The sequence below is a fragment of the Myiozetetes cayanensis genome, unplaced genomic scaffold (assembly GCF_022539395.1).
Source record: "Myiozetetes cayanensis isolate MyiCay16 unplaced genomic scaffold, myiCay2020 scf9, whole genome shotgun sequence".
Lineage (NCBI taxonomy): Eukaryota > Metazoa > Chordata > Aves > Passeriformes > Tyrannidae > Myiozetetes > Myiozetetes cayanensis.
In genome coordinates, this window is record NW_026088185.1 from 27138736 (window position 1) to 27163100 (window position 24365).

A 24365-nucleotide genomic window follows, 5' to 3' on the forward strand; every position below is an offset into this window, starting at 1 on the left:
AAATGGATTTACCTCTTCCTGTACTTGTTTTCCATAGTCATCTGCTGATGTTATTATATCTTTTTTCCACCACCCAAACATAATTATGCTCATATCTCCTTTTTTTTTCATACTTGCAAATCACACGTGCACATACCTTAGCAGCATGGGTTCTTCTAATCTTTGAAAAACATTTCCTTTTCATCCTCACCCAAATATTAAGCCAACTGGAAAGTGACACATCAAGGTTAGGAATGCAGTCTGCTCCTGACAAGGAAAAAATGCTGAGCTTTGCAAGAAAGGCTAAGTGGATTAAGATCCTTTTTAAAGATTAGGTCACCCTTCACCCCAAATGCAGATTTCTACTGAAATTAATGGAAGCTCTTACAGAATGCAATGGGAAGGCTGACATTGAATGGCAACACGGCAAACATACACTGGCAGCTCACCCAAAACCAATTGTCCAAATCACCAACTCCAAATGAGTCTTAACAACCAACTGATTGATTCTATACTATATATTAACACGGTGGGATCTCATTTTGTAAGATTATGAGCTGATGGGGAAAAAAAGCTGAGCTAGTAGATCTCAGGATAAAAACCTGGTCTGTGATTCATCTGATGTGGCTGCACTGACATTACACCAACAGACAGGTTTGCCTTAGGAGAATCCATAATGACTCTGAAACTAGTCCCTTGCACTTGCATAGCTCTGGCCAGACCAGACACAAAGCTCCAGCAGCTCCAAACCTGGAATTTGTTTTTCAGGATACCATTCAACAGAATGCACTTAAAGCATTGTCCAGTTAACAAATTCCAAACACCACATCTTTGTGTGGGATAGCTGAGGGAAAAGCCTTATAGATTTGCCTTTCATTTCCTCTGCCCATCGTGTCTGGGCAGATGAACCCAGCCCTCGTAACAGGCAGACCTGCAAACATAGCCCAGCACCTGAAAATTACACCAGATCCCTTCCAGCTCTCACATCAACAGAAATAGAAATGCTGCAGGCAACAAAGCAGCTGTGCTCCTGCTGCACAGCTGGCACAGACCCTGCTCACCCCCACTGCAGGCTGCCTTCTGCGAGAAACAGTAACTGAGTGCAGGAGCAAGAGGCAAAGAACGGCCTTCCCTCTCAAAATGGGGCAACGCTTTCAGCCTTGCAAAGCCATCCTGACTTACTTCCCTGCTTTTTTTAAAAAAAAACAACACACATGCAAACCCGCTGGGTTTGTGCAAGCCCCTGTGGGAAACCGGCAGCAACTCCACACTGCAGAGCAAGCAGCCTGATTTCCAGGCTGTATCTGCTCTCCAAGCCTCCTCTCAGTCAGCACTAGAAAAATGCACGGAAAAAAAACCAGGGCTTTCCAAAATCACGACCATAAAACCCAGATTTGTTTGTTTTTTTTTTTCTCCTTCCTCTTCTTTAAAACAACATTTCAAATCCAGGCCAGGCCCTAGATTCCATGTAATGGGTCAAGTGCATGGTCAAATGTGCAACCAGGGAAAGGAAGTGACCCCAGTGCCTTACTGTCTCAAAGTCCTGCAGTGTTCGTCCTCCCAATCCTGCCTGCTCCTTCAGCAACAAATTTGAAGACAATTATAAACCAGCATTTTCTTCCTTGTTCGGAGCCAAGATTTATGTAGGAGTATCTCTCTAGTTTATCCTTTGCCAGCACAGAAGAGCCACATGAGTACTGGCCACAACTAGTCCAAGCCTCCCAGGACAGCCAAGACCTCTGCCACTGCCATATGCTTAATTAGTGCTGGGTGGGAGAAGTGATGAGAGGCCTTGCTGCACCCTGCATGGGAGGAAGTGTTTCACTTTAAGAATTCTCACTCACACCATCAGCCATTTCTTCAGCTTGCTCTGACAGCTGCTGGTCTCGGGCAGGGAGGGATGTGCCTGCATTAGCCGTGCCAGGCAGCAACTCAGAATGGCCTCTCCACTGATCCAGCAGCACCCTGGGGTGGTGCCCAACATACCTCTGGCTAAGGAGGTGCAGATTATTGCTGCCTAGAGTTGAACATTTCAAGAATTTGGGGGTTAGACTGTAAACTCGGGAAAACAGGATGTATTTGAACAGCGTCTTGGACAATGAAGGAGCCTGGTGCAAAACACATCATGGAGATCACATTCACTCTACTCCTGTTACCTGCTTGTCTGGCTTTCACCTGCAGCTCCCTGCCCAGGGCAGGGGTGTGCGCAACACCTCACCCTGGGCAGCTGCATCCCACAGCAAAGTGAGAACCAAACACCCCAGCACTCCAAAGGGAACACTGGGAGAGGGGGAATTTGCTAGAGCAACCCTCTGCCTCGCTGCTGCGTCACTTGAGAGGAGAGCGTGTCACCCTCAGAGCCATGCCCAAGTCCTCCCTTGCACCATGAGCTATTTGCAGGCCGGTTTTAGCCTTGTTCCTCGGGGCTGCAGCCATTTGGAAAGCCAGGCATGCAAGCAAACAGGCTTGGTACTGGCAAGAGCAAGTGTCACTTGCCCAGCCTGATCTGCTCCTCCACTCTGATCATGAGCAAGCACCAGCACTTGGACCGTGGTTACAGCACACTCCTTATGCTCAGTGCAGCCTGGGCATCCCACAGCACATCTGACAGGCAAAACAAGTAAGGAAACATAAAACTGCCTCTTTAATTTTGAGCAGTCCAACACTGCCAAATTCACGAGAGGTGAACATTGGCTTTGTCACTTCTTTCTCCACTCTATCTCACAGCCAATTCTGCTTTTCTCCCCCACCCTCCCCAACACCCATATTTCTATACTTCCAGTAATTCATGTGCTGGGAAATGCTGAGCACTCTTAAAACCAGCTCCCCCTCCTGCAAAACAGAGAAATTATAATAAGTGAGTGTAAATTAGCAGGCTTGGCTAGCACCTAAGTGTTTCTGAAGCTTGAAAACAGTAATACATACGTAAGTGTTGAGCAAAACAGCTCCACAAAGTCATTCATTACTGAAAGGCAGAGCACTTGCAAGTCATGCCTTGAAACCACAGCCCCAACACTCCTAGCATCCCAGTAAAACCAACTCAGAGCCTGCCCTAAAATCAGTGGCCAGGAGGTTTGTGTTTGTCCAAGATGAATGATCAAACGACTGGAGAGATGAGAAATTAAAATCAGTGCAGGGACTGAGGCATAACTCATGACACAGCATGTCCATCCACTTGCTATGGAAACTATGTTTGGCAAGTATCAGGTGTCTGAATTTCTGCTTACGTACATCTCCCTGGACAGCAGTATATTAATAACACAGGCAGCCTAAAAACAGAAACTATCACCAAGAAAAGCTGCCCTTCTGCCCAGAGTTCCTTGCTGTAGCCTGCATATTGTTGTGCTTTACTCAAACAAAACAGAATTTTGTTTCCTTGCTTTTCAGAATTGCCATCTAAGCTGATCTCAATTGAAGGAAGATGAACAAACAAAAGGAGGGGAAAGGAAAATTACAGCAGGAAGCAACTCTTATTGTAAGCACAGCTTTCCTGAATGTCTTCCCATCGAGGCTCACACTGCTATGTGAACATGAGAGGCAGCAGCAGCCAGGGTATTGGCTTAAAGGCATCAACCTTTCCAAGAGACCTGCAGAAGCCAAAGCCCCTGGAAGCTCATGAAGCCAGACAGGATAGCCCCGGAACTGCAAGCAGCATGAAAAGAATCCACTGAGTCAAACACAGAGGAGAGCCACAAGTGGACACAGGCAGGGGCAGAACAGAGAGGCGCACAGCAACAGAAGCAAAGTAGGAACAAAGCAACTCTAGGTTCAAAATGCAGGCCAAAGGGTTGGGATGGGAAGCACAGGAAGGGAGATGCTCAGGCTTTGGTGAACATGGAACTGCACTGGAGAAGCTACTCTCAACAAGTTAAGTTTTCCTAAGAGCAGCTTTAACTCAACAGCCTAGGAAGGGCAGAAAGGGGCATATTTGATTAAGATCCATACCGGCTTTCTCACATATTCTTAAACCCTGTTAGAGACACTTGAGTCACACCAATGCAGCCAGTCACTCCAAACTGCCTGGACAAGGCGGGTTTCTTCATAAACCGGGATGTCATTTCCCAGGAAACCTTGTGCTGCACAGTGAGTCCACGGCTGAGGTGTGCTGCCCCCCGGCGTCAGGCTGTGCCCGAGAGATTCAGCTCCCGGCAGGAGAAAGTCCAACCACATTTCTACTTCATCCTGACCCAAGGGACATCTTTATTTGCCCAACAGAAAGTTAGGAATACGGATTTTAAAAGAAATTGTTGTTTTGGGGTTTTTTTTCTGCTGCTCTCTGCTGTAAGATGTCAAGCTAGTTGTTCTTTCAGAGCTGCACATCAGTTACAAACAGATAAGCAATTTCTGCCAATTATTCTGATAATGTGTGTCTCACATCTTAGCTGAGGATGTATTTTCCACAGGTTTGAGGTGCAAGCACTGCCTGTTTCACATCAAACAATGCAGAGGGAAGAAAGCCTGCAGATGTACACAGCAGCACTGCTACTAAAAGGCAAGGAGTGTCCATGACCAGTGGGCTGATGAACTGATTTCTCTGGTGTGCCCAAGGTGACAAGTGTCTCATATAAAGACACACTCACCCAAGTGGCTTCCTCAACAGTTTAGGGCGACAAAGGAGAATGGTCTAATTTGAGTCACCAAGAGAGTGTTATTACAACCTCATGATTATTCAAGTGATCAGGCCAGATAGGTCAGGATTAGTCAGGCAAATGGTTTAGGTTTCTTCTCCTCTGCCAGGACTCCAAGTTTTAAAATAGCCAGGGAATTAGTGCCAGCCACCTACCTGAGCAGCCAGTTATTATCACCTGGGCTTTCCTCTGAAATCTTCTGCCAAACCTGACCTGCAGCCAACAGCAGCAGAGGCTGTTTAATCTCAGACAACCAAAGATCATGGCTAAGTAGGTGCCACAGAACGCAAACTGGAATTTCTACAGGTCTCAGATTTGCAATAAAATCCAAATTCTAAGTTCACAGACAAACCGCCTTTCCAAACAGGACTGGATATCTGCCCTCAGCTCTATGACAAGCTAGCTGGAACAAAATTAAATCTTAATGCACAACAAAAAGCTTCACTCAGTTCTCTGAACACATACAAAACTGCCTTCCCGCTCCTGGTTCACCCACCCAGATGTTTATTGCAATATTGCAACGCGCTTTTCGCCCCCTGAAGCAGAAGACACTCTTGTTTCATGCAGGCAGTGAAACTAAAATGCAGGGACAAAGGACAACAGAACTGCCAATAGAGCCCAGACTGCTCTGATTACTGATGCATCTTCTCAAAGAGCTGTGCTCACTCTGAGAACATACCTTGCAGATCCTTGAATATTTTCTGAACCAGGACACAACACATTTGTGGCACACAAAACCCTGGAGAATTAGCAAGTTACCCCTGCCTGGCCAGCCCCAAGGCAAAGCAGTTCATCAGCAGGTGCCACCTGGGACCTCTGCAGAGTGAAATGTCTTTTACAGCAGTGGGTGAGGAATGAACGTGGCTCTGGCTGAGCCACCAGCCAACAGCTCTGTCACCCTGTGTGAGTAACTTGAGCCATCTGACTCTGTCTCTTCTCTGCATCTTCCTAATCCAAGGCATTTCCAAGCTCTCTGCAACCACTCCATATCCTGGCAAAGGCAGTTTCCCAGGCCTTGCTGAAAGCAGGGCTAAAAGAAAAGGCACTGGCTTGCTCAGGCAGTGTGGCATTCTACCTCTGCCCTGGACAGTAGGGGCCGATCTTGACTCATCACAAACAAGAGATGACATTCATGGAATGTCTTCTTTGGGGAAAAAAAATCTCTCACCTTGTATTCGTACAAAACATGAGAACTCACATGAAACACAGACATTGGGTTAAACAGAAGAAGCACTACCAGAGCCAACAAAGTTGAAAAATGTTGTTTTGTTTTTTTTTTAATAACCTGTCACTAATTATAAATCCAAGATACATTTGCTTTCCTCAGCAAGCTCTGAATGGACAGCCTCCTGTTTTCTTTCCAAACAGTGAGCGCTAGAGTCAAGGTACAGAATTACCCAAAGGTTCTGGCCTGACTGTAGCCATGTCACAGCACAGGCACTTGTGAGCACAAAGTCAAGAAAATCTTCAAAGGCAGAGAAGACCATAGGTCCCCTGCTGGCTACACCAGAGGGGCAGGATTTGTGAACAGTCCTTGCCTAGGAAAGACTGAAACAGCCTAGTCAGGATGAACAGAGCTAGGGCAGCAGAACCACCAGAAGGTCCACCTCAACAGTTTTTAAGTTGAGGGAAAACATGGCTAGAGCCCCTAAAATTTTAAGTCTATTTCTGTATCTTCGGGTTTGGTCTTTTCCTTGGCTGCTTCTCTGGCCTCTGCACAGCATTCTTAACACTGGCAGGGGGCAGTCGGAGAGTTATTTCATCGTCCTCTGCATCCTCATCCACCTGAGCAGCTTTCCGGCGCTCGAGCACTGCTGGAGTACAGACTGGAGTAGGATCCTGAAGAGATCAGAAAAACATGATTCACTGCAAAGCCACCTGCCAGAGAAAGTTGTCACTGCTCCTGGGGTATCACAAGGCACCTCAGCCCACCTCTCCTTCAGAATTTCCACATGTTAAGGAAAATTGGTTTTTTTAGATATGATTTCTTCGGACAGAAGTGTCATCTTCAAGAAAGTGTATGTGAAAGGCAAATGTAAATTAACTCACATTTTCTAACAAGTCATTATGTACATTTGCTTTCTAAGCTTTGTTATCTCCTGACTCAAAGCACCAAGAGAGCCAAGAGGAAAAGAATCAGGCTGATGGAGGGAAGTATATTTGAGGCTGGCATACAGAAATTCCACAATCAAGCCCCCAGCAGAGCTGAAACATCCCAGCTTTGTTATCTCAGTAAGACCTCAGAACTCAGTTGACAGAATGTGTGTTATTCCTCACAATCAGCCATGTTCCAATTATTACAAGTAAATCCAGCAACATTCAAGATAAATAAAAAACCCCCAAACCAACTCACAATGGTGATGAAACAAAAGTTCACACCTTACAGTATCCCAAATCTCAGTCCTGACGACCTGAACTTCCCTTTCATCCTAGTGCTGCTCTCAGCTGGCATTTGTTTCCAAAACACCAAATGCCATGCCTGAAGAGCACGGGGTAGAAGGGACAGCACAGCATGTAAATGGGGACACAGTGCACTAGACTGTGTTAACAGCTCAACTTCCTTTTTACCAGAACAGGCTGGCACTGTAACGGAGGGCAGACCAACTGCAGGATGCCAGCAAGGAGATCATTTTATACCAGGTTAAAGCACAGGTGCAGGTGGTGCACAGGTCCCTGTCCCCAGCAGAGTGAGTGCTGAACGGCAGACCCACCACGATCTGGGGTCACCATGGGATGGGCACTGCCGGTTACAAGACGCTGAGCAGAAGCCCTTGCTGCTGAACACTCACAGGAGAAAGAACTGAGATGATTCAACCACCCTCCCCTGTTCATGAGTGTTAATACATCTCAAAGGAGCTACTGGCACAAAAATCTCTGAAGCAAACAACGTCAAGGTTTTTGAAATACAGATGAAGATGCCAGCTGGAGACTTGAAATATCTGCCCTGGTGTGAATGGTGGAGTGTGGTGCTGGACACCACCAGGACTGGTCCGTCTTACCTGGGTGGTCAAAGAAACGTTCAGTTTTGATTTCTTGGATGTTTTAACTCTTTTCCTCTTTTTGCAAAGGGGCTGTGTAGCCTAGAAAGTAAGACAGATCAGGTGGATCACTACAAACTTCCTTGTGTGAAGTTGCAAACAGTAACTTAATAGTCCACAGGTTTCTTTGTTACAGTAAACAGGTTTAGAGTAATACATTGACTGATGCAAAGGTGACCTGGTTTGAACAAAAACATCCAAAGCAATACAAAAAAAGCTGCTCCTGTGCATTTTAAAAGCACACCACATTAAACAGCATTGCTTATAACTCAAGCACTTAACCCACGCCCTCTGCAGAGAAGTGACATCCTGGATAGTGTGGGCAGGGGCTGTGGATGGAAGCTCTGGGCTTGGGACCTGCCTTCAGACTCCACCCTGCCAAAACCTTCCCCAGGGCTCAGGCAAAGCCCCTGCTGCTCTCCAGTGACCTGCACTCCAGTATTAAGCCACAGAATATCCAACTGCTTGTACCTCCCTGGGGCTCCAGCACTTTTGCCGGTTCCACACAAAACAGGTGACTTTCTTGTACTCAGCCCAGCCCTAGAAACACATTTTGCACAAAGCACTCATGTCACGGAAACAGTGCCAAACTTACGAATCCCGGGAAGTCATAATCGATCCCCTTTTCAGCCAGCCTCTTCCGTAAGAGCCTCTCCTTCCGCAGCAGGCGCTTTGTCATCCTGGCCTTCTCCACCAGGGAGCGGATCCTGTTGTACCGCCGCACCGCCGGCTGGGAAGGCTTCCGGAATATTTTGTTGCAGTTTTTGAAGAGGTCCTCGTGGACCCTTTCGGGAGGTAAGAACTGACCTGCAGCACGGACACAGGGCAGGAGGTCACGGCAGAGCTCCCCGAACACACCCGCACAACGCCGCTCACTCCCTGTGACAGCCCTGTCACTGGTGCAGCACCTTATCGACACAGAACGTGTACCCAGACACTCAGTCACTGGGAGAACTGACGAAGGATGGATGAGGAGAACACTCTTCAGTTTCACCCAGAGAAATCAGAGATAATTGTTTTACAACGACACATAGCTCATAATCCTTTACAAAGCACGTGTTACCGTCACCACGTCTGAGAAACTCACTGATTTCACTGATCTTGTAATCAAAAAAGCCCCTTCTGTCTGACCTTACAGACAACAGCTGCAACAGCTACAAACGACAAGGAGTTTCCACATTTGCTGCCTCCACAGCAAACCCAGCCATTCCCTCAGATTTCACGTTACACAATCACACCGTGAGCATTATCAGCCTGGAGGAAAAATCCAACAGTGGTGATCAAAGGGCTGCTGAGGATCTTCTTTACACATGAAGAAAAGGATGGAAAGTTTAGTCCCACAGAAAATACTTCTGAGACAAAACTTCATAAAAACTCCCTAAGCTTCTATGAACAATCTGAAAAAAAAAAATCAGAAACACCTCTGAATTTCCTTCTCACATCAGAGGACTTACACTTCAGCTTATACTTACACTTGAGCAGTCTTTCAGAAAACAGGTAGTTGTTCATTGTGTCTGCAACAATCCTGGCCACATCATCACACTCAAACTCTATAAATGCATAGCCTTTGCTGCCTCCAGTCTGTGAAGGGACGACAGAGAGAAACCTGAAACAATGCTTTGGTACCTGAAGAGCTCTATTAAAATTATTTTATTTTTCTTCTAAAGTCATAACCATTTATCAGCTAAACACAAGTAACTTCAAATAGTTCAGTGAAATAACGACAAGCATCGTGTTTAGCCCTAAACTGGTATTTCATTATTTGGAAATTACGTGTTTTCACATGAAATAAACAGCTCACCAGCACCTACTTATTAACAAACACAGCTGTCCCTCATTGCTACTGTTCTGTGCTCGTTACCAAGCTTATACAGCAGCCTCATAACGTGATGGCAAATCCAGAAACGAGAAGAATAATTGCACACAAAGCAACAAGAAACCTAAAGCGGAATCGTGACGTTTCGCGTTGTACCTCGAACTGGTGCGCTCTGGTAACACCCCCCACAGGAGGGCCCCGCTCGGGCGGCGGCCGCCGTTTCCACTCACCTTCTTACTCCTGGAGAGCCGGAGCCGCGTCACCGTCCCGAACTGCTCGAAGTACTCGCGGAGCTGCGGTTCGAAGAGGCCCCGCGGGAGGTGCCCCACGAACACCACGCCGGGCCTCAGCTCCTCCTGCGGGCACAGCGCGGCCGCGTCACACCGGGACGGGAGGGGACGGGACCCGCCGCGCCACCCCCACCTCACCGCGTCGCGCCACTCACCTTGGGCTCCCGCTTGTTGCGGGACCGCTGCACCTTCTGCTGGAACTCTCGCTGCAGCCGCGGCTCCAGCGCCAGCAGCGCCGGGGCCTTCACGGCCGCGGCCGGAGCCGGAGCCTCCGTCCCCGTGGCCGCCATGCTGCCCCCGCCGGAAGCGCGTCACTCCCCTCGCGCCGGCGCCGCGCGGCCGGACGCCGTCTCCCAGCAACGGGGCCCTCGCGCGGCCCCGGCCCCGCCGCTCCGGACACGGACACGGACACGGACACGGACACGGACACGGACACGGACACGGACACGGACACGGACACGGGCACCGGCACCGGCACCGCCGGGACAGCGACCCCCTCCCTGGGGACACGAGTTCTCCGCCCGGGCCGAGCAGCGCGCCCCTCCCGGCGCTCGGGCGGCTCAGGCGGAGCGCGGGCAGCCCGCGGCGGGCGCTGGGCGGCAGGCCGGCGGGCGGGGCGGCAGCGCCATGTCGGTGAGCGCCATGTTCGCGGCGCTGCAGGGAGCGCTGGGCCAGGACCAGGACATCCGAGAGGTGCGGGACGGGACGGGATGGGCCGGGCGGGCGCTGGGAGGGCCGGGCCGGGCCGGGGCGGTGTCGCGGCTGACGGCGCGCTGTGCCCGCAGGAGATCCGGAAGGTGGTGCAGGCGCTGGAGCAGACGGCGCGGGAGATCCTGACGCTGCTGCAGGGGGTGCACCAGGGGCCCGGCTTCCAGCACAGTGAGTGCCTCTCCGCCTGCCCCGGGCCGCGGGATGGGGCGGGAGGGATTTCAAACCAGACAAGCAGCAAAGCTGCCGTTCAGTCCTAGGGAGCACCGTTCTGTCCTTTTCTCCCCTCCCATCTCAGTGCAGAGCAACGTGTTCTTTTCCAGGTATTCACTTCCTGGGATGCTGAAGTGGCTCTTAGGTATCCCTTTAAGTGGTGTGCGCATGGATTGTTTTATTATCATTTGTTGGGCCTTTGTGTCAGTGTCCTCTTCCCACCCCTTCACCCCACACCCTAAAAGGCTGCGGTCTTGAAAGCTCTGGGGGTGCTCAGGGTAGACTGGGAAGGGGCTGGACTTTATTATGATTTGTTCAAGAGAGATTTTGTGTGTGTGTGTCTATGTGTAAAATCTACATAATGTTGCATAATACAAATGGAGTTTGCAAAGGCTGAAAAAGCAGGAGCTGTCCTTGCTGCACGTTTGGGTGGCAGCAGGAATTGTTCTGCTGTTTTTGAGGTTTGGGTTGTGCCCAGCCTGGTTCCAGGCTCTCAGCCCAAATTTGTTTACGATGTTTGACAGAATGTTTCAGGGCCAGCCCGTTTCCTCCAGGCTATGAGAGCAGCACTGCTGGTGTCAGATATGCTCTTTCTGCTCCCCCGTTTCTCAGCTTACTGGTGAGACTACTGGAATAAACTCACCTATGTGACTTAAAAGCAGTTTTTTTTCTAGTCGGCATTTCCTGAGAAGAAGCAACTTTTCTGACTTTGCTGGAATCTCTTGAGAGGAGTTTGGGCAGGCCACCCTCTGAAGGTGAATAGAACAAGCCTCCCCAGGTGCTGTTTTACTCACCTGCAGAGCTGACTGTTTGCAGCCTGATGTTCACCAGGACATTCCTCCTGGAGCTGGAGGCCTGGAATTCCTCTGGCTTCAGAGGGTCCATGTTTAGCAACACCTGAGGTTTAAGCTGCGCTGTCAAGTGCAAGTTCCACCTGCTTGGGAAATCTGGCAGTGCTGGAAGTCAGAACTGCTGATTGGTTATTTAGACAAGCAGATAGTTTTATAAGGTGTGAAAACCCATGGATGTAATGTGGGTGACGACTTCAGGGGTTGTTTTCCAGCATTTAACAGCAGAGGCCAATGTCTAACTCGGTGTGTTTTCACTTGATTTTTAATTCCTGGACAGAGCTGGTCCTGGAACTTGCAGAGTCTGAGAAGAGATTTAGAATAGTTGAAGGAAATAAAAAAAAGAACAAAACCAAAATCCTCAACCCAAACCAAAAACCCAGAGTCTCAGCTTATAGTTCTTGTAATATCAAAAATAATGAATTCATGCTTTAATAGGTTAGGAGTTAACTCATGGTAACAGACTTGTCAGTTTGTCATCAGTTACCAGCGTGGTAAAGAAAGTTAATAAATGTTTAGATTGATAAAGGTTTACAGCAGAATAATATAATGCAAATTGAGGCATTGTTGGGGGATAAATACCACATGTCAGATGCCACATATTCAGACTACAGTTTTATTTGATAGTGGTTGTAGTACCTTAAATGTCTGTTTGGCTTCCTACAGCATCTTGTTGTTTGAGTCAGTACTGTGTTTTTACTGAGAAACTAGAATGATTAGGAGATTAAAAAGGGATAAACAATGACTCCTGCAACTATGAAAGAGAGGATTATTCTCACTGCAGCAGAGTTCTGGTTGTACTTTGTAACATAAAGTTTTTTTAGCCTTATGCTTATTTATTCCAAGATGTAAGGAAAACTATAAATACTATTAATAAAGTGTGTTGAACTAGAAGATTATGAAATGATAAATAAAATATACAAACTAATAGTAAAAAGGCAAGAATACTATTAATTATTGCAAGTTCACAGGTGATACAGTTACCAGTACTGGGTGACTGCAGCTGTGTTGCTCTGAATTGCAGCTGCAGCAGGTGCAGCTCCAGCAGAAGCTGTTTTGCCAGTTGTTCCCCTTCGCTTATTCCACCGTAAGTGGGAGAAGATGTACTTCCTCCTGCAGCCTCCTGGTTCCTTTGTTTATTCCTGCATCGTCAGCTGAGGGGGAGTGATGAAAACTCAGGGAAACAACAGAGAGCCAGTGAGAACAGGGAAGGGTTTCCAGGAGCAATCTGTCCTCGGGGTAAGCAGTGAGCTCTGTCAGTAGAAACACGGGATGGTTGAAGTTTGATGGAGGACAGTTCCCCATACCAGCCAGGGGCCTTTAAGATGACATCTTGCACAAGCTTCCTTGGCTCCCTGACCAAAAGGGAGTTTGAGAACTGCTCAAAAAGCTGCCTAGGGCAGTGTGAGCCTGCTGGTAGCTGATGTCAGCCAGGGGCTCCAGAGCCTGAAAGCCACCTCAGTGTCTTTGCTCTCGAAACAGCAACAGCAGGGGTGATACCTGAGGATGTACAAGGATAGTTTGAATTTGAGGGTTATGTATCTATCTACTTTTATTTTTTGCCATGTTATTCTCCATCCCTTTTTTTTTTTTTTTAAATAGAAATTATGTTTTATCAACTGAAAGAAATTTTATAAACACACTTAAGTGCCGTCTACTAGGGCTTGTTTGATAAAAACCATCACAGCTTTCAGGTTTAGCTTCTGTGGATCTTGTGTGAATAATCCTGGCTTCTGCACGTGCAGGAGAGCCTGTCAGGCTGATCTTTGGCCTTCCTTGGTCCATGGCCAGGATTTGTGAGAGGGCAGCAGTTAAGAAGTTCTGGTCTGACTCCTCTGCTCGGTTGCTGGTGCTGCGTGGCTGTAACTCCTGCCGGCAAACGGGAGGTGGCAGTGGGTGCTGTGAAAACGAGATCGTTGCTCTGCAGAGGGTGACACACACTGGGCAGGCTGAAACCCAATTTCTTCAAATACATCATTAAAAAGCAGGAAATGCAGTTACCTGGAGGGATGTTGCACCTCACATAACCTAACTCTGATCAATAAGAAAAAAATAAGGTAAGATTTTAATATGGAAAAAGAAAAGTTGTTTTTCCTTTGTATGAGTCAGAAGGCCCAGAGCAGATCAGCCTGGAACTGAGGAGTCTTTCTCCTTTACGTCTGTGGTTCAAGGTGTGACAAGAAATACCTCTTAGATGGATTCCAAGGGTCAGTAGCCTGTCTTGGACAACAAAGAAGCAAAAATGGCACTGTCTGCACTAGAAAACAAGCCCCTGCCAAGTATCCATTTCCTAAATGTACTCATTCTCTTGTTGTTTCTTTTTCAGTCCCAAAGAAATGTCAGAAGGCTCGTGAGCACTTTAGTACAGTGAGGACACAGATGGAGTCTCTGAAGACGAAATTTCCTGCTGATCAGTATTACAGGTGCGCAGGATCACACCCAGCCAGTCACAGATACATATGGGAATTACCTGGGCATGTGCCATCATTGCTATGGAATAACAGTTTAAAGGTGTATGGCTGAATGCTTCTTTCTCTTTGAAAAGTAAATCATCATAGGCAAGTGTGAGGGTTTTGTCAGCATAGATAAAAATATGCTTTTGCTCAAACACTGTAACTTTTCACTAAGAATATTCAGTATTAAATTATTTTTCTAGAAACTTTCTTTAAAAAGAAAAAGAAAGCTTAAGAAGTTGATTATCTGTTGGAGCTGGGCATTTGCTGCTCCCTTAATTTCAGTTAAGTTGTTCGGTTTGGGGCATTTCTGGAAGCAGAGCTCTAAATCTGTCATGAAATGGCTGTTTGGTTCTGCAGACTCTAAATGAAGTTGTCACCTGTGTGTTTTGTTGCTGCCAGAAGGGGACATTGTCTGGCAAGAACATTTCAAAGAACAAGGATCTTGTCAGCTCAGATCTGCTGAGGGATGGCAGGAGGCAAAGCCTTGGCTCTCTGTGGGCACCACAACCTGGAAAACTCTGGGAGCTGAGTTAGGTGTGTGAGAGGGACAAGCAAATGCGAGTGTCCAGCACAGTAACCTGGGGGTGGAGTTCTGGGGTACCGAGGAGATGGTTTTCAGCTGGTGTCATTTTGATAGGCCCAGAATACTGCAAAATGCTGTGTAAAGGTAGAAAACACAATGCACACATAATGTGTGCCTGCTGCCTAATGCTCCAGTAACAGACATTACTTATTTATACCTTCACTTGGTGTTTCTTCTGCAGATTTCATGAGCACTGGAGGTTTGTGCTTCAGCGGTTGGTGTTTCTGGCAGCATTCGTAGTCTACTTGGAGTCAGAAACATTAGTGACTCGAGAAGCTGTTGCAGAAATACTTGGGAGTAAGTTAATCTTGTAATTAATAAGTTCTCCATCAATGTAGGCCATCCATTCAAACTATGTAAATTTACTAAAAGAGTAACACAAAGATTTGAGCTTATTTTTTTTTTTTGCTTTTGGTGTTTAAAAAGGGTGGAAAACATTAAATTCTTTGCCATAAAAGAATTGTGTCCTCACAGACCAAAAGATTTGAAAAAACATAAGGAATATACATCCTGTATATTGATGTAAATTCAGTTATTCTGTTGGATTGATTGTAACCTCTTGCACTTCCAGTTGAGGAGGTACAAGATGCTGAATAAAAATGCTGAGGAGAGGCAGTAATTTCATCACATGCAGGAAAATGCTGACTTCTATTTTGTAATAATATTTCATAAATTTGATATTTCAAATTACTTCCAGTAAACAAATGCAATTCCAGCTGGCTGGGTTTTGGTCATTCTCAGCACCACCTGATCACTGCTCTGTTTTTGTCTCAGTTGAAGCTGATCGAGAGCGGGGCTTTCACCTGGACATTGAAGACTATCTTTCTGGTGTATTAACTCTCGCCAGTGAGCTGGTAAGGAAGATATTCATGCATAGTTTTGAATTGAAACTGACCTAAAAACCCAAACACCCAAAGTAATGTGGTTTTTAGCTTTCCCAAATCATTCCTGGAAGTTCTGGTACACAACACCTCAATCTGAACTTCCAGCAAAGATGCTTCTCTGCATGTTCCTCAGGGATACTTTTAAGTAATTTGATTGAAAATCCAGAATTATGGTCAGCAAAAAGGTAGATCTGAGTATAAATAATCTGACTACCTGAACACAGGTGCTTCATTTGGTAGAGCAGCCGATGGGGACAGTGATGTGGTTTGGGCGGGCGCTCTGCCGACGTTCTCCGGTGTGTCTCCTCTCGCAGGCCCGGCTGGCAGTGAACAGTGTCACAGCCGGTGACTATTCCCGCCCTCTCCGCATCTCAGCCTTCATCAACGAGCTGGATTCTGGCTTCCGTCTCCTCAACCTGAAGAACGACTCCCTGAGGAAACGCTACGATGGCCTGAAATACGACGTCAAGAAGATCGAGGAAGTGGTTTATGACTTGTCGATCAGAGGACTCAATAAGGAGGCAGCAGTTGGTGCAGGTGGAGAGAAATGAAGGGTGCTCATTTTAACAGCATCATCGATTACCTCAGATGGTTGCCAATTTGGGAAGTATCTAGTGAAGCCTTCCTACAGTAGTTTAGAAGAACTGCAGCTCAAAGCTGCTCTCTATTTTCTTACAAAAGGTGTGGTACAGGTGATAGATGTTTTGTAAAATCATGTCTAGATTAGGGCAGGAGGCTCTCTGTTTTCAGTGGAATTCCCCTGTCAAACACACGGTGCTGTTCAGTGCACAGCAGCAATAGTCAGTAACTCCCATGAGCTGATTCCCATTAGTTCTGTAGCTTCCCTGCTCTGGCACTGAGGTGCTGTGGCTGTGACTGCTCACACACCTTCAAAGACGTGTGCACAGCACACAGCTCAGTGCAGATACACAGGATGTTTTAAAAAACACAGTGTGTAAATAGCTACTTTTTTTTTAAGACACTGGGGTTTTTTTTTGCCTTTTTGTTTCTTAAATTTTCACCTAGGTAAGTTGAACAGATTTGCATAGCTGTTTATTAACCAGATCTTTTTAAATGGTTTCTGTTAATGTATTCCCCTTAATTGAGAAGTTAGTGAAAATATTCCTGAGAATTCCTCCATTGGAACAGGTGTCTGGCACATCTCTCTCTTTCTCTCTCTCATTTTTATCTTTCCTCCAAGATTTCAGTTACCATGGAGAGCAAGGTTTTCTCAAACACCTGCTTTCTCTATCTGAAAATTTTTTTGCTGACATGAGTAAATGCTGAGTTTTAATATGATCCTTTGCCTCAAGAACTTAGTGTAACCAATTTTTTTTTTTTTTAACTTCCAAGATTTCTGAATAGAGAAGCATCTGAGTTGTAACAACCTGTAACAGGCCACAACTGTACCTGTGTCCTGGGATTAAGAAAAACCCAAAACTATAGTATGTGTAGTAAAACGTTTGTATCTTGAGAAAAGGGGAAATTACTAGTTTCAGATAGTTGCATGTAAGGTGTTTGCAAACACCAACAGCCTCTTTCACCTGTGTAAGTGGACAGACTCATGGCTCCCAGTATGCTTTTTCTCTTCTCCTGAATGAGTTTTTCCATTCTTCTACTTCTGGTGGTGCTGGAGGGTTAAGGAGAACAGCTAACTAACTTCAGTAGGAGGAGGAATACTTCCAGAGGATGAACATAAACAGTAAAGTTTATGTGGGGTTTGTTAGTGTGTCAGTTTGTTAGCAAAGATTTACCACTGTTTCGGATAGGGGGGGTTATTTGTTTATTGGAAAAAAATGGTTTCTTGGTTATTTTGGCCAATAAAATGTGTTCTTTGATTTTGGCCATTTGGTGCCTCTGTCTGTTTGATCACCTGCTGTTGTTTGCTTCCCTTCCTGGGACCCTGTTCTGATGCATTGGCATTAAAGTTATACCCAGAAGGTAATACCCCTCTTTCACAGCCAAAGAAAATGAGGGTGTAACTTCCTGACTCCTATGGCAATGAGACCAGCTTTCAAAGTACTTCTTTGTTCTTGCCCTGTGCCACTGTTTGCACCTTTCTGGATTTAACTCTGTGGAGGTGGGAGGAAGGAAAGAGCCAGTCTTACTGCCAGAAACAGAGACGTGGGGTGAAACAACACACTAAGGCTCTGAGACACAGCTGTGCAGATCAAGGTCACATCACACAGGAAATGTGTGGGAGCAGGGGAATAAGAGAAAGGTTTCCTGAGCACCAGTTTGGGGTGTCTCAGGTTGGAGGACTCCTGGCATGTGGAACTGGGATGTGAAGCCACGTGGCAGGGCGGGTTTCTGGTTGCAGGGCAGGTGTTGGTTAAGGCTTTGTGATGTCCCAGGTACTCCAATTGCACTTGGTCGTGCAGCAGGTCTCCTTCCTGACACAGGATCCCGTGTGCCTAACGCAGCTTTTCAGTAGATCCCAGATCTGCCAGCTCTTGCATCTCTCAGTGTTTTCCGAGAGCTGGTGCAGATAGAGCAGTGCTGTGTCACAGGTGCAGGGACCATGGGAGGGACAACTGGAAGAGCAAGTCTCTTACTTAGGGCTTAAGTGGTGCAAAGTGTGGGATCCTTCTGTCTAAGGCTCTGTGAAGAGCAACTGCCTGAGAAAGAGACCCTCCTGTGTTGTGTTCCTGGAGTGTGTTAGCAAACACCTCGAGCTTTGCTGTTCCTAGGTTTTGAGAGAGCCTGGCACCTCCCTCTGGAGAAGCATCATTTGCAAGAGCCAGGCTGTACAGGGCATTCCCAAGCTGGGTCTGAAGAAGGGAAAAGAAAACCAGTAACTCTTTGTAGGCTGCAGCAAGGAGAGGCGGGATGTGCTTTTGTAGCTTCTTCTGCACTGAGGTAGCCTGTAGGATCTTGTGGCTTTGACTGTAAATCTGCACAGTACTCTGATCCTAAATGATAAGTTGTGTTTCCATCCCAGAGCTGGGAACAGAGGGAAGAAGGGAAAACCTGGAAGGATGGGGAGGTGTCTCTTTGTTGACCCTTCCCTTTCCCAGGGGGAATGGGAGCAGGCTAGCCAGCAGGGAATGGCAGTGAGCTCCAAGGACTGCAGAGGCTTGATGGCTCATGATGAATCAGATGCACTTGAACTCTGAACAAGTAACTCCTGTTGGTACTGAATGGACTGCGCAGAGCTGGCAGCTGGAAGGGGAGTGAGTCAGAGCAGGAGCACTGGAGAGTGACTCAACAGCCAGCATGGCTGTTCCCTGAGCCACTTCAGCCTCAAGTGCGTTCCCAGGAGCACTCTCTTGGATCGTCTTTGTATTCACTCATTTGGCTTTTGTTTGCTTTTTTGGGTTTTTTTTTTGTATCTTTACGTCATTTCTGTGCTTTTTTTTATTTCAATAAAAAGGGCACCTAAATAGTTGATTAACTGTTCTTTATTTATAGCACTGCCTGTTCAAGGCCAGTAGATCAATGGAAGTGCTGACCTGAAACAGTTTGGGAAGCAGGGGTGAGCAGAGCTCCGTGGCACAGGATGCAGAGCAGACCTTGGGGCTGGCTCTTGACCTGGGCTCTGCCTGCTGGAATTGATTAACTGCAGCCAGGATCCAGCCACCTCTTTAAACTGGCACTTGTTAAAGGACATGTTATCACCTCCAGGCTGCCCTTTTCTGGTCCCAGCAAACATGATCCAGTGAACTGGATCAAGGAACTGTTCTTTAGTTTTCAGCTGTGTTTGCTCCCAATCTGGTGCATCACACAGTCCCCCCACATGCTGTGCCAGTGTGTGGAGGGAGGCTTCCTCCTCTCCCTGCAGTGTCAGCTTTAAGTATTCTTTGAGCTGTAACACTATGTGGTAAACTTTGATTTTTCTTGCAGTAATTTAACTGCTTTTTATTTTGTTAGGATTGCCAAGGATTTTCTCTCTGAGTAAATAATTTGCCTTCATTTCACTATGAGGAAAGTGACGACTTCTGTGCTACAGAGCCTCACTCAAGTTTTTCAGCCAGTAAGTTTGTTACACACTAAGGCAATTAAGGAGAGCAGGGGGTCTGTGACTCCAGGGGTCTGTGCGTGGATGCTGACTCCTTACTCACCAGCAGTCCATCTTCCCTCATTAAAGTGCTGCCTGTTGCTGGATGCTGCAGTGCAGCTTTACTGAAGAGTGTGTAGGAGCTGTTCAGAACCTCCTCCCTCCTGAATTCATGGAGTGTCGTGAAAGGAGTGTTTGGTTTTGGAAGGAAGAGTCCTGTCTGGTAAATGTCTCCTGCCTGCGTGTTGTGGGTCCAGCGTGAGTTAGGTAAGGTGGGTATCTCCTCTCAGGTGTCACTGCCTGTTTATTGTCACTTCAAGCTGCAGCACTTCTGGCTTCCGCTGGTTAGTTGTCACTGGGGGCTTGCCCTGCCTGAGGAGAACATGGCTGTGCTAAAACCAGCCCTTGAGAGAAGGGGAATATGCTCCTCGTCTGAATGCCTGTTCACCTGCACGTTCACACTGGTGTACAAAGGTGTCACCTGCTTCTGTTGGGGGAAATGTAACACCCTGAGCTCTGCAAGGGCGCTCTGCTGACTCCCAGCCCCGTAGGGAGAGTGGGCTGGCTGCTTCTGGGTCTGCACTGGGACCCTGTGCAGCTCTCTCGGGCTTCTGTCAAGTCTAACAACCACCACAGCCTGCTGGAGACTTCAACAGAGACTGCAGAAAGCCTTAAGGAAAGAAAAAGAGTGAGATTTCAGCCCCTGTGAAATGGTCCAGGGCTGTAAAGCCTTTTGCTCTTTGCACGGTTGGGTTATCCCAGGCATCAGTCATGGGATCTGCTCTGTGACATTCTTGTGACCTCCAGGCTTGCCATCCCATCTGCCAGCCCTTCACCCAGAGAGAGGTTTGCTGTGGATCCTCCCAAGGATGTGACTGGCACTGCAAGGGAAGCTCCTGCACTAAGAGGGAAGGGTTCAAAACCACTGGGGCTCCACTGCCACTGAAACAAAGGGTTCCTTTGCCTGATACTACGCAGGAAACCGTCCCAAGGTCTCTGTCCAGTTTGCAGACTGGGTCTTCTCATTTGTAGCCAAGAAAATTTCTCAGGGATACAAAGCCTGCAGTAGGGAGATCACACTGGGGCAGGATTTGAGCTGAAGAGTTGCAAATTGTCATTACATTAATCCCTGCTAATGGATCTAGAGCCTAATGTCAGCTTTTCAATGTTTTTCAGGTGTGTAACTGCTCAAGCCTGGGCAGAGACCAGTGCTGCAGGATGCTTTGCCTGTGTTCTGATTCTTCCAGAGTGTTCTTCCACCTCTGTTGAACTCTATGTTCCTATCACTCAACTTTTCCATCATGTTGTAGAAAGGTTTTTCTTAGTGGATCACCTTCAGCTTCCTGAGGGAGATGTCTTATTTTGGACTATACAGCGTGATTGTCAAACTTTTTTTTTTTTTTTAATAATGGTTGTACCTGTCTCCAGTTGTACTGATATTCTGCAGCAACCTGAGAGATATAAGGCAGTTCCTTGCCTGCCTGATCAGTAAGACTTTTTGCTCCATCATACTCCACTGTAGTGACAGGTCACTCAACAATGACAGTGAGAGCTTTGAATATTTATTTGATCTCTGGGAGGACCATTTCCTCCTTTGCTTTTGGTTTCAGGTTTTTTCCAATTAAAAGTCAGAGAATGTCAACCTAATTCCAGCTGAATCTCACCCATCTCCTCCGCATGCATTTAGGAGGAGACACAGCTGACATCACAAAATGAGAGTTACTACAGCTGCCTCATCCATGAACCCTGAAGGGATCTTTGACATAGCTCTCAAAGATTAAAATTATTTTCCCTTTGAGCATGTCAGGGACAAGCAGGAAAGTGCAAGATTCACCAGAAGATCCTGCTGGAGATCTGCTTTCCTGGGATTTTCACTGCTTTCCTGGGATTTTCACTGCATTATAAACTTATGTGCAGCAAAGGCAGGAGATCTGAGATGATCTTGGAGCTGTTTTCAGAATTTGGGATGTGCTGAGGTCAATCTCTCAGTCCCCAGTGACAGCTACATTAGCTTCCTGCTGCCAGACCAAAGCTGGTGCTCCATTTCAGATGTGTTCTTGATCATAGAGTGGAGACCCACTCTGAACACCCCTTCCCCATCCACAATTCTGTAAAGGACAACCAGGAATGTACAAGGACATCATAAAGGAGAAGATCTCTGTTCACCAACACAGAAGTCTCTGCCCTCCAAAGTATTTGCTCTTCATCTCCCAATGTTTTTTTCAGGCTTTCCCACGCAGCCTTGTGACTCATAAAGGAGCTATTCTTTCTTTCCTTGGGACCTGAGCTCACAGGGGGCTCTAAATCCAGTGTTTTGTCTTCTTGTGTGTCTGCCTTCAGAACTCAAAACTACATGAACTCTATAAATAAAGACTGCCTTTTGTTGTTTTCCTGGTAAATTACCAGTAAGGCTTATACTAAATTCTTGTTAAAGGTCATTTCTGAGTTCTGATAAATCAAGGGAGTAACAAACTCTTTCTTTTTCCCTATGACGTGGTTATGTCCAGAAAGGTCTGTTTGTACTAGCTGGGTAAATTCAGTGAGCAGGAGTCTTGAAAACTAATCTTAGTACTTTGTCAGTCATGACAATGAGAAGCATAAAAATATTATGGAGTTTGGAACAAATAATTGCTTTCTTGGCTTACAGACAACCCTGTTCTCAAGTACCCTGGGTTATAATAGCATTTTGTCAGTTTGTTAATCAGAAATGGAAAAATACAGCACAACTAATCTCCATGGCTGCCAAGTAAGATGTGTACATGTGATGCCGAGAGACCTGCAACTTCCAGGAGTGGGATCATGCAGTTCAGAAAGGTGTCTAGGGATTATGGAAATCTACTGCCTTGTCAGTGTGCTGGCACTCCTTGCCCTTCCTGTGCTGCCTCACCCCACATCAGGGGCTCTCCAGGGCCACAGGGATTGTTCCATGCTCGTGTTCCTTTTGAACACCTGTAATTTACAGGCAGCCAAGCAGCTGTGTACACACCGGATACATAAAAGGAGCACGTGTGTTGGAAGCACAACCTCTGGTTTGACAGGTTCAACAATCCCACTGTCGCTTCCCGTAGCAGGCTGTCCCAGATCAAAGGGCTTGTACTGTTCCCTGGCCACAGCTTTTTTAGGACAGGGCTACAGCACCAAGTACATGTCCTGCTTGTAACCCAACACCCTGTGATTATTTATGGACCCTCTTCTGGGGACAGTTTGCTTGGTTCAGAGGAAATAGGCCATGATTACTTGGAGCCTGGCAGGCAGGTGCTTCCTGTGATACCTAGAAAAACCCTGAATCTAACGAATTGAACAATCAACCAAAACAAGCTTGATGCTAAATATCAGACCTTTTACGTATACTTATTGTTCTCTAACCTTTTTGAACAGCCAGGCTAGCTGAAGGTATCTTGATTGAAAGATATGACTGTACAAACAGTCCATGGCTGGTTTCGAGCATGAATTGATGTGGAGAAAATCACTGTGCTGGAAAGTAATTGAAAACTTTCCAGAAAGCAGCAGCCTTGTGTGGCTGTGAAAGCCACTTGCTGTTTGAATAAATTGTTACACTTACTTGTACCTATGCCTTGCCTTGTCAAAGCTGCCCCGGAGGTAATGAAGAGAAGGTGGCTGTGCCATTGTGATCCTGGCAGGGAAGACAAAGGTGCTACAAGCTGTTGCTTTTTGCGTGTGAGGTGAATGGGGCTTGAAGGTTCATAGATGCAGATCTGTCACGACAGCATAAGAGAAATTTTCCTCCAGCAGCTGCTCTGCTCAGGCATCCATCTCTGTGAAAAACAAACAGCACACTAAAGCAATGCCTCACGCTCTTCACTGGCTGTTCAGTATTCTGGGGAAAACACAGTTATTATTCAGCAACTAGGAAATAGCTGGAGGGAATTCCAGCTCACCTGAGGGAGCCAGGCTGCTGCTCTGACAAGAATTTTGACAGCTATTGCTCACTACAGCACTCAGCTTTGTGCAGCCACCCTCACGTCTTGAGCATCCTCCAGATGATGCAAATCTTTCCATTTCCTCTAGGACAAAATGAAGCACTAGAACACTGGTTGGTGCAGATTAAGAGAAAATACAGTGAGACACAGCGTGAGTGTCTGCCTCAGTGCCTGGAGCAGTGTAACAAGCCCTGGCAGCTGTGGCCAGAGGACAAAGCACTGGGCATGGTTTGAGGCCTGCTCAGGCATTGGGTCAGTGGTGACTTTACAAGACTAGGGCTACCTTTATGAAGGTGGCTTCTGTCTGCCTTCATGTGGTGCCCACTGATGCTTGTTGACCTCTGGAGAAATATACAATTGGGCTTGTATGAATCCTCCTGTAAAATAAAATGCCCGTAACAAAAATACTGGTTGGTAGTGAATAATACTGATTGGCTTTGTCTTTACCCTGCAGGCCTGAAAGAACATTTACAGGCTGTCCTCCAAGATCCATGAACCAATATTTAGGCTCCCTTAATTTAGCCTCCAGGGCTGAAATCTGGCCTTTGCTGTGTAAGTCACAGCGTGACATTTTGCTGATCTTGTAATCGCAAGGCAGCGGTCAGTGGTAATGTCAGGTTGAAAAGGTTAAACCCTGTTTGCCTTTTTCACCATTGTTCAGCTTCCAGTCATTTCCCTGCTGAGGAACTGAGAGAGGCTGGACCTTATGGGGGAGGGCTTTGTGCCCTCAGTTTTGGCCCTCACATCTGGTGCGCTGGGGCCTGACCTGCCCAGGCAGGACTGCAGCCAGAGCAAAAGATTTTGTGCCGGTCTGTTGTTGTCTAGTGAGAATCAGAGTAGCAGGTTTGTACTGTTCTGCCAGTCTCATTAGGAGTAGCCCCTCCATAGAGTAGACGTAGGCACATTGTTCACCTGAATGCCACCCACACTAAGTGAAATATATACTCCAGAGTACAAATATTTAAAAAAAACACCCACCTAAAG

General features: G+C 46.8%; 2 protein-coding genes across 2 annotated transcripts; one reads left to right on the top strand and one right to left on the bottom strand.

The window, feature by feature from the left end:
• Positions 1-5858: 5858 nt before the first annotated feature.
• Positions 5859-10048, bottom strand: NIFK (nucleolar protein interacting with the FHA domain of MKI67). Its single transcript, XM_050340170.1, has 6 exons — positions 9907-10048; positions 9692-9817; positions 9118-9226; positions 8241-8452; positions 7607-7687; positions 5859-6446 (listed from the first exon to the last, which is right to left on the bottom strand). The coding sequence occupies exons 1-6, from the start codon at positions 10039-10041 to the stop codon at positions 6270-6272; spliced, it is 840 nt and encodes a 279-aa protein (XP_050196127.1). The 5' UTR covers positions 10042-10048; the 3' UTR covers positions 5859-6269.
• Positions 10049-10320: 272 nt separating this feature from the next.
• Positions 10321-17288, top strand: TSN (translin). The gene is made up of 6 exons (XM_050340009.1): positions 10321-10444; positions 10537-10630; positions 13847-13943; positions 14741-14856; positions 15334-15413; positions 15758-17288. Exons 1-6 carry the CDS (start codon positions 10379-10381, stop codon positions 15992-15994), a joined length of 690 nt encoding a protein of 229 aa, XP_050195966.1. The 5' UTR covers positions 10321-10378; the 3' UTR covers positions 15995-17288.
• The last annotated feature ends 7077 nt before the right edge of the window (positions 17289-24365 follow it).

Coding starts and splice junctions, on each gene's coding strand:
- TSN (XM_050340009.1), top strand. CDS start 10,379: ATGTCGGTGAGCGCCATGTTCGCGGCGCTGCAGGGAGCGCTGGGCCAG. Junction 14,857..15,333: donor TGTTGCAGAAATACTTGGGA/GTAAGTTAATCT, acceptor TTTTTGTCTCAG/TTGAAGCTGATCGAGAGCGG. Junction 15,414..15,757: donor TAACTCTCGCCAGTGAGCTG/GTAAGGAAGATA, acceptor CTCCTCTCGCAG/GCCCGGCTGGCAGTGAACAG.
- NIFK (XM_050340170.1), bottom strand. CDS start 10,041: ATGGCGGCCACGGGGACGGAGGCTCCGGCTCCGGCCGCGGCCGTGAAG. Junction 9,818..9,906: donor GCAACAAGCGGGAGCCCAAG/GTGAGTGGCGCG, acceptor CTGTGCCCGCAG/GAGGAGCTGAGGCCCGGCGT. Junction 6,447..7,606: donor ACGTTTCTTTGACCACCCAG/GTAAGACGGACC, acceptor TGATCTCTTCAG/GATCCTACTCCAGTCTGTAC.